The sequence below is a fragment of the Etheostoma cragini genome, chromosome 17 (genome assembly GCF_013103735.1).
Source record: "Etheostoma cragini isolate CJK2018 chromosome 17, CSU_Ecrag_1.0, whole genome shotgun sequence".
Lineage (NCBI taxonomy): Eukaryota > Metazoa > Chordata > Actinopteri > Perciformes > Percidae > Etheostoma > Etheostoma cragini.
The window spans coordinates 21950799-21960473 of NC_048423.1; the positions used below are offsets into that span (position 1 = coordinate 21950799).

At 39.7% G+C, this 9675-nt stretch overlaps 1 protein-coding gene across 8 annotated transcripts in view; it reads left to right on the top strand.

The window, feature by feature from the left end:
- The window catches only part of cpeb3 (cytoplasmic polyadenylation element binding protein 3), a 45629-nt gene extending 43199 nt beyond the window's left edge, over window positions 1-2430 (top strand). For all 8 annotated transcript variants that reach the window (XM_034899248.1, XM_034899252.1, XM_034899251.1 and 5 more), the window contains 2 exons: window positions 329-510; window positions 2149-2430. In XM_034899248.1, the coding sequence (XP_034755139.1) occupies window positions 329-510; window positions 2149-2376 (410 nt within the window). In that variant the 3' untranslated portion in view covers window positions 2377-2430. The remainder of the gene's footprint in view (window positions 1-328; window positions 511-2148) is intronic.
- The last annotated feature ends 7245 nt before the right edge of the window (window positions 2431-9675 follow it).

The window sequence follows — 9675 nt, forward strand, 5'->3', positions numbered from 1 at the left end:
TTAAGAATTCATGGTGTAATGGAAGGCTCGGTGTTCTAGGGATAAACATGCCTGGCTGGTCTGCAATGTGACCCCGACTAATTATACCGGCAGTTGGAGGCTGGTGCTCTGATGAATAGTGCAGTAGGGTAGATTTTTACATCACCTAACACCAGCGGCAACGACAAAAGTCCAAGTGAAAGCTTTCACTTTGTTTTTAAGAGAGGCTGAAGGCTTTCAATTTTGAGAACAAAAGACGTGCCAACGTGGTCTTTAACTTACAATAAACTCATGGCTAAAGCATTGATCATCTCCCTTCCTTTATGTTTTCTCCAATTCTTTTCTCCAGTGGAGCTGGCGATGATCATGGACCGGCTGTATGGAGGTGTTTGCTACGCCGGCATCGACACTGACCCGGAGCTCAAATACCCAAAGGGTGCGGGCCGCGTGGCCTTCTCCAATCAGCAGAGCTACATCGCCGCCATCAGCGCTCGCTTCGTTCAGCTGCAACACAATGACATCGACAAAAGGGTGAGCGAGTTCTTCCGCTCCATTCACAACTTCCATCCCCCCCCCGACAGAGAGAAGTGGTCTCCACCACAGCTGAGGTTTTTCGCAGGCATTCCTATGGCACGCTGCAGAGCTGAACTCTGCCTGAGCCCTCTCCCGTGTGGCAAAGCTTTCATTACATCTGGCTTATTCAGACTCAGCACAGCCTACAATAACGTAAAAAAGCCAAACCCCGGCTGTGCAATCACTATGGCCTTTTGCTGCCGGAGTCCCCGACAGATGTTTCAAGTTGTGGACACATAGGGTTGGTTTAATTATAGTAGTTCCCTATACATGTTTATCCACTCAGGGCTGTGCTGCAGCCTGGCTATTTTAGGCTCGACGGGCCAATTGCAGCGGGACAGATTGTGACCAAGGGAGACTGGTTGTCAGCCAGGAAGCCGAGCCTCTGTAGGGCGGGGCAGTCCACCCCACCTCAGCTATCACCATCGAGCTTCAGTGGGGTGTTTAGCGTCTCAATTATGAATGGAGCCCTGTGGAATTCAAAAACAAGTTAATGAAAAAAACATTTAGGAAGGCACCAAATTATCCCTTTTGATGTATACCGTTAAAACAAGTTATGATTAACAGACAATGAATACAGAAACAGAAAGAAGAAAGAAAAAAAAGATGTACGTTTAGTGCAGGATGGAGAACAGTTTTTTTCAGATGTCAGCATTTTTTACAGCACTTGTTTGAAAGTAAACACTTAAAGAATCTATGTTTATTGCAGTAAGTGGGGAACATCCTTGAGATTCTGTTAGTTTAAAATTTTGGTATGTAATTTTGGTACAAGGATGCCTTATTTCCTCTTTTTTCACATTCAACATCCACAATTCCATTAACTGTAAATGGCTCTTGATGATAGGACATAGAAGCTCATTACCCCCCCCCCCTAGTCGGGTTCATGTCCACTGAGTTGATAGTGGTATCTGCCTGGCCATCTTCTTATTTGTCTTGTGTGAGGTTGTTGCTCCCAGCAGTGGAAGTTGTTGCAGAGTTTGGCAGAGAGGGACAATCTTCTACTGTTGAAGGATTTAATAACCTTTCATTTTGTGGTTAGCATCCACCCCTGCCAACTCATGCTCTGAGGCGTCTCCATGGAGACTGAGCTCTCATTTCTTGTCTCCTGGCTTAGTGGTCAAAGTCCTTTCACTGGTGGACAGAAGGAAGGATACCTGCCTCAGTCTAGCCCAGTTTTGTTTAAGAAAATTGCACAGGTTTGTGGATAATGGTTTGAAGGAGCTAACGCACCTCCATTGACAAAAGCTGTTATTTCAGTACATTTACATACTATTTGTGTTGGTTTTGCAGTGTATTAGTATGACATTAATTAACTGAAGTGCAAAGAAACACATTTTGAACTGTGCACCAACAAATTAAACAGACTATATATCCTGAACCTTTTGCACATTCCTGAACGTCTTAGCACATCCTGCAACCATAAAACCATAAAACCTTCTTTTCTTATTGTTAAAACAGTTGTACATACAGTATGAACCATCCTCAAAGGTAGATTCCTTGTATCTAAGTATTAATTACTCACCATTAAATCCTTTTTTCCTTTCCAAATCTGGCCAAGAGTAGACTGACGCTGAATGTTGTTCTTCCTTCTCCCAGGTGGAGGTGAAGCCGTACGTCCTGGACGACCAGATGTGCGACGAGTGCCAGGGGGCGCGCTGCGGGGGGAAGTTTGCCCCCTTCTTCTGTGCCAACGTCACCTGCCTGCAGTACTACTGCGAGTACTGCTGGGCCAGCATCCACTCCCGAGCCGGCCGAGAGTTTCACAAGCCACTGGTGAAGGAGGGCGGTGACCGCCCGCGACACGTGTCCTTCCGCTGGAGCTGAGGGGGGGGGGGTCCTGAGTCAGCCCTGCCTCTGGTGAACCCACAACCAACCCCCCATCCCCCCCCCCCAAAAAAAAATAGCTCCTACTCTACAGGCTGGGACAGTGCTGCAACACCCCCCCACCCCCACCACAACCACAACCCCCCCTCCACACACACACTACCCCCCCACTCCACCCTGCTCCCCACAAATACCTAATGAAAAAAAGCTAAAAGGATACAGTAGATGGGACTCTCTTCATCCCATGTGGCTCGGAACTCATTCAGTCTATGGTTCCCCTCTGATGATGCATTGTGGGGGGGAAATGAAATGCGAACATCTGTCAGCTTAGAAATTGCACTTTGGCACAAAGTCTTGCTAAACACACACACACACACACACACACACACACACACACACACACACACACACACACACACACACACACTGGATGGGATGTAGGACACCTGTCTCATTTTCAGTTCCCCAATCTGTTGACTGGGTGGTGTGGTACGTCCTGTTGGACCCCTCCTTACTGAGAAATAGGTGGGACCATAGGAATATTTAAAAAACGAAGAAAAAAAAGTATATATTTTTTGTTTTTTACTTATCTATACATGTATAGATAATTTAAATTTTATGTAAAAGGAGCATGCACTTATTTTCAAAAGCTGTAGTTATATCGCCCCTACTAATACACAAAAATAATTACCAAAGGCAAATGAAATTAGCGCGTACAGAAAAGCTAAATAGGTGGCATAAGATGTAGCAAGACTTAACAGCTATCCAGTAGTGTGGGCCTGTATCGCCCAGAGTAAAAAATAACACGGCTATATTCACTCTCAATTTTGACTCTGAAAATATTAATACCTCATACTCGCAATCAAATTAGTTTGCTTTTTTATTTCTAGGTTCTTTATTTTTATAATAACATTATTTTTTAGTGTTATGTAAATGTAATGCTGCAATAGCTTTGCTGCTAAATCCATGGTATAAACGGATACCATACGTACTTTATTCAGGCTAGGGTGTAAAACAATGACTAACAGATCAAGAGAAGCACCTGGTGTAGAATGACGAGCTATCATAGGGGGTAGGGGACGATGATGATGATGATGACAGCTTCCTTTTATGGGGGTCGGGGGTGGGTCGCCCCTAACTGCATGTTTATTACAATCAGGTTGCTGCATGCAATAGACTTTTCAGTATCATGTGTACTTTTCGATTCTGCCCATGTTTGCACAAGACACTATAGACGTATGATCGACTCGCACGAAACCGGACAGAAACAGGGAGGACTGGTCAAAAAGAATCATGGTGGCTCCACATCGCTGGTCGGGCTGACGCTTTATACATCCACGGGCTGCCAGCACACGCCACAGGGGCGGTAAAAGCAGACAGTTCCTGCACAAAACCAGGCAGTGAATACATCCATATGACGGGTGGGGGGGGCAAAAAAACAACCATTATAATCCCAAATCCAATCAAATGTAGGATTACCATTTAAAAAAAAAAAACTGTCTATGGTAGGTGAAGTACTTTTTTGCAGTGATTGTTGATATAAATGTGCAATTTTTATACCGTATGTAGTTAGGTCTGAGTATGCCTAGAACTGTGATTCGCTTTAACTGTCGTCGATGTCCGACACAGAAGTCCTGTGAAACTTCATATCTAGTTATGCACACATATAAATGTTCTCTTGTACACACACTTGCACCAGTACACACAGAAGCCTCTCGACACACACACACGGACGGCTGTCTTTCTTACGCACACAAACAGGCTTACAAACTGTCTGTTTCCTGAAGAGAAGACGCAACAATGTGAGCTTAAAACAAGTTGTTTTTCTTTGATTCGTTCCACCGTTGACAAAAAAAAGCGCACGTTTACGTCTCAGAATGCAACCAAAGAGCTCACGTGTTGGACTTGTAACAGAGCACCTAGCACGCAGAGCAAACAGTCACATGCAGAGGGGCTGAGGGTGCAATCATTAGATGGGGAAAGAGGGCAGACAGGAAGCGGAATTAGGGCCGGGGGCGGGATCACATGAAACCTTGAAGCTACTGGAGACTTGAGGTTGATAAACTGAGCTCTGCACTTGCTCTCACTGGGGTGGGGTTGGAACGGGGGGAATGACATTGCCAGAACATGCAGATGTGCAAGCTGGGGTAACCATATTTATCAAATATTTTTTTTTTTTTCCTGCAAAGCTTGAAGTAATGGACCTGCTTAAAAAAAGGTTGACATAGCCTATATATATCTTTTAGTTTTTATCAAAAATGTTATGGTGCGCAGTTCAAACAGCATTGGGTGGGTGGGGAGGGGGTGCATTGAAAATTATAAAACAAAGTATTGGCTGCTGATGACAGGGCGGCTTTGGTTTGGGGGTGTGGTGGGGTGGGGGCGAGTTACACTGGTTTTAGCAGTTTTGTGGACAATCCGACGGGATCCTACATCATTGCAAGTTAATGTGTGTCCCCTTTTTTTTTGTCCGTGAGTTGTGATTGCCCCTTTCCTCTCTCATTTTAGTCGCAAACTGATTTTTTTTTTTTGCTTTAGAATAGATCTTTTCGTTGTCCAAGGAAAAAAAGAAAGAATTGAAACTAAGCAGAAGCTCCTTTTTTTTACTGTTAGGAAGGAAAAGAAGAAGAGGCTAACCATTAGTAATAATAAGTATCCCAATGAAAGTGAATTCTGGGTGTTTTTGTGATATTTCTTTCCCCACCCAGACAGGTTTGTTCCTTCTCTACGATAGCTATTTGTTATGCACTACTCTTTGTATCCGAACAGTTTTCGACGGTCAGCAGCTCTTTTTGTTAAAAGACAACAACAAAAAGAGACGATAAAGCGTGCTTTCTGACTGACAAGATCTTTTGCAATACCTCAATTTTGAAATATAATAGAAGAGAAACTGATATTTTCTAAGTAAGTTTATTCAGATGAAAAAAAAAATATATTAATTTAATCAAGAGAAATGATTTAACAGATGGTTGATTTTCTTTTATTTTTTATCATGCTTATTTGCTTTTATTTTAAGAATTTATTTTTTTGAAAAAGACAACAATTGAAGGAGCTAGAGCTTTATAACTAATATGATAATGTAGTTAGTGAGAGTGTGGTCCACATTGTTACAGTGGACGTAAAGAGTGAGTGTCCCACTGGTCAAATTGGTTCGAAACATCCGAGACGAGCTCTTTAGGAAGAAGAAGAAAAAAACTTATCAGGTGCTCTGAGAGAAAACTGAACTTATTTCCCACGTTTTTTGTATATTTATAATCAATCATTAACTATGCTGACCAGAGTTGTGAAAGAGATCTTCTGTTCATTATTTTTTTAAGAGAAGTTTTTTATGTTTCCTAAAAGTATGTGCTCCCTTTTTTTTGTTTTGTAAAAAAAAAAGAAAAAAAAGCAACGTGACCCTGATTTGTTAGCCTGACGTCGTCAGGGATAAAAACTTAAAAAGAGAGACTCAAAACTGGAGGTAGAGAGACAAGAATGTTATTTTTAACACGAAACAGACACGTGTTTTCACCTGTAACTTGATCGAAAGCCCCCAAGGTGCATCAATTGACTGGTGGCCTTCTATTCACGCAAGACTTGAATTAGTCCCATTTTTTTTTAAAGGCTAAGAACCTTGATTCTTTGTTGTAATGTGCAATACTGTTTGTACTGTTTGTAGAAAAGAAGAAAACCAGAAAAAAAGGCATAAATCTTTAATGCAGAATTATTTTCATTGCAAGCATTGTGATTCACTAAAATCATTTTCTACTGTGTATTTACCTACTCAACCTGCTAGTACCTTCCAGTAGTAATGTAGCCTTTGTACTGAGAAATATTTCATTATTTTTTAGAAAGTTTTGCTAAAAAGGAAAAGAATTTCAAACCTATTTTCATTTTTATTTCGTATTTCTTTTCTTAACAGGACTTATTTCTCAACCATTAATAGTTATTTCTGGGGTAGACTTTCATATCTTGTCAATGTCATTAATATTATTTTGTATTTTTACTTGGAATAAATTAATTTTATGATGCTAATTCTTAAAAAGATTTTTTTTCCCCGTTTGTTCACTTTTTTCATTTGTTGAAGCTGAAAAAAAACTTGGTAATATTGTTACTAAAGTGTCTCGATTCTTGAAATGCTAAGCTTTATGTGTTAACTCGCGGATGTTGCTCACATTAGTGTGAAAAAGGATCTTCAGAGAAAAAAAACTATTCACAAACAGCTGATTGGTAGTTGGTGATGTTTAAGTGATTCGCAATGTAAATGAATGAATGGGCAATAAAATAAAAATGGCAGAATGGGCATACACAGTATGTTGTGATGTAATTCTGGAAGATGGACTACACCACTGACCATTTACATATTGCTTCTGCTAGTCCCATACTACTACTACTACTACTTCTACTACTAATACTACTACTACTACTAACTCTACAATAACCTGTCCTCCCTTTGTACAGTGGAGAGCAACATACAGTATCCTCATGTGAAATATTCAACAGCCATGTCACATCCTTGTCTTTGTAGTAGGTCCGGTCCCTCAGAGTGCACCAGTGTGATTGTATTTAAGTATGAATGTAAACGTAGAGATTCACTGTGTAATATACAAAGTTTGGAAAGAGCATGTGTAACTGTAGACTCTTAGTTATTCATAGGAGGCAATGGTCTGAAGTGTGTTCCCCCCTGACTTTTGATTTGTTTTTGTACTATTCTTTTTTTTTCTTTTCTATCCTACATCTGCCTTAAAAAGAATAGTTTGACATTTTGGGAAATAGTATTATTAGCCCTTCTTGCTAAGGTAATGTAAATGAGAAGATTGACGCCGCTGTCATGTCTTTATGATACAGATAAAGCTAAAGCCAGGAGACCTTTAGCCTAGCCTAGCATTAGCACCCTGCTACATAACCCCCTGTAAAACTACAGTTCGTATCTTTTTACAGTTTTGTTTACGTGAAGATTAAAGAAACAAGATATAAAGTTTAAATTAGTGAACTTTAGATGTGCTGTCAGGCATGTTTTGGTACCGAGCCGAGCTAGCTATTTGCCTCCAGTCTTTATGCTAGGCTAAATATAACTAGTTGGCTGTTGCTAGTTAAATGTGAAGCTTCAGTTGGGAGCCAGTCAGCAGACAATTTCTTGGTTGGAGGGACTTCTTGGCGTTTTGTCCAAGTGCTTCAAATAACGTTAACCCAACTTGTACTTTTTTTTTTTAGTATGAATTTTAACAAACAAGATCAAATGTGTTAGCTGCTAATTAGTCGACTTTAGAGGTGCTTCTAGGCTAGCTGTTTTCAATGTTTATGCTAATCTAAGCTAACCGGCTTCAGCCTGAAGCTCCTTCGCTACACAGCCAGTGTGGCATTTTCATTTTCATTTAACTCAATAAGACAGTGAATACACATATTTCCCAAAATGTTGGACAGTTTATTTAATTTAGGCCTTAGTGTTTTTGACGACCCTTCCTGTTTTCATCCAAAAAGAGACTTCAGTGCTCATGTGAGTATGTTATTTCTGGCTGGCCTTTGGCTCTTTTCTACCAGTTTATACAGCTGATGCTAAAGTCAACCCCTCTCATGTCGTTTAACTAGTCCAACACTTCTTTCTCTCCCAGGGCTCTGTATTAGTCATCATTATACCACCAATTATTTATCTATCTCCTGGCCTTCTTTTTATTTATTTTTTTGGAGTTTCTCTTTCACTTGATACCTAAACTATAACGCAAAATGTATGTGCAAATGAAAAAGATCATGAATTTGGATAATGGCAACCATTTTCTATATTCCTCTCTATAGATATAGTATGTATTTCATGTAACTAGACTTGGGTAGTATACTGTATATTCACTTCTGCTGGGTAGGTAAACACTGTCAGTCTCATCATGTTGTGATCTCAAAATGGATACAAAAAAATAGATTGGTAATGTGCTTTTATTCCCCACAAACATCTTTTGAATTTGTTTTTATTAAGGCACCTGTGGTTTGATTTTCTAGGTTTTTCTTTCCCAACTTGAACACTGGATCTATCTAGACGAGGCTTTTTGAGATTGTTGACTTGGTCTGAACTTTTTGCAGTAACTGATTTGAAAACATGGAGCTCAATGCTGCTAATGCTTATTACTGCTTCAGAGTTTGTAGTTCCCACCTTCATTTTTCCTTTTTCTGTACTAATAAGCAAATCCTATTAAACGTAGTTGTATGACACTGTGAAACCTTGTGGTCTTTTGCATGGCATCCTCTCCCTCTCTGTCCCATGTCATGCACCAGACTTTAAAAAGCAGCTGACCAGTGCTAACTTGCATTACGGCCCTCTGCAACATCCTGTCTTAATATGCATACATCTGTCATTTCAGAGAAATGGATTCATTCTTCAGATTCAGACGGTAAGGTTGATAATGCATCCTTAATGATCCATTTCTGCATTTGACAAAACAGTCCCCCCCCCACAAGCTGTTCTGGAGCTTTTCATCGGATCACATGGATAATCAGATGGGGTTCGACCAGTTCTCACAGAATTGTAGATATCATTTGGGAAATAAAGACCGGCTGTAAAAATACATAGATCTGGGTCGAAATATTGATTCAATGATCAACGGTCCAATATGACTGATGAAGTGAAAGTATTGATACATATCTTAAAGATGTGCCTTTATATTCTTAATTTTTTTTTCTTCATTTAATGTCTGGAAGAGCTCAGTAATAAAGCTTTCTATGAATTGATATAGCTGTAAAGGACTGTTAAATAGGCATAGTTTATCAGATTTGATCAATCTGAAGTTGAAGTAATAATAGTGACAACATAAAGTAATAATTCAATCTACACAGCTCTACAAAGAAGGAAATATCTCTCCAGGCCCGATTGAATCACATTAAAATTGTAGCGTGGCAGAAAATATATTGTCCAAACAACTGATTGAATATTGTGATAAAACATGTGATTTACACCCCTAGGTGTAAAAATAGAAATCTTATAAGTGGACTACACTGAAATATTTTACTTTGAAATTGAACCTGTTTGAAATTGTATATTTTAATAACTACATTTCCACATTTTAAAGTAATTAAAAACACGAACATTCAATTTTCAAAGTTAGAAATTTGTTGGAATTACATTTTCAGTATTAATTACATAATGTATTTGGTTGATGAAATTAAAACAGCCTCTTTGCTTAAAAAGTTGGAGATGGAAACTTCACTCTGGACTCTTCACAAGGTCCACTTGAGAACATTATTTAGGTTAAGAATGAACTCTGCATCTCAACTTCAAGAACTCCTAAGTGTCTGAATCCTTTTTAAACCTTTTCCTTTGTGGCGTTTGTATGG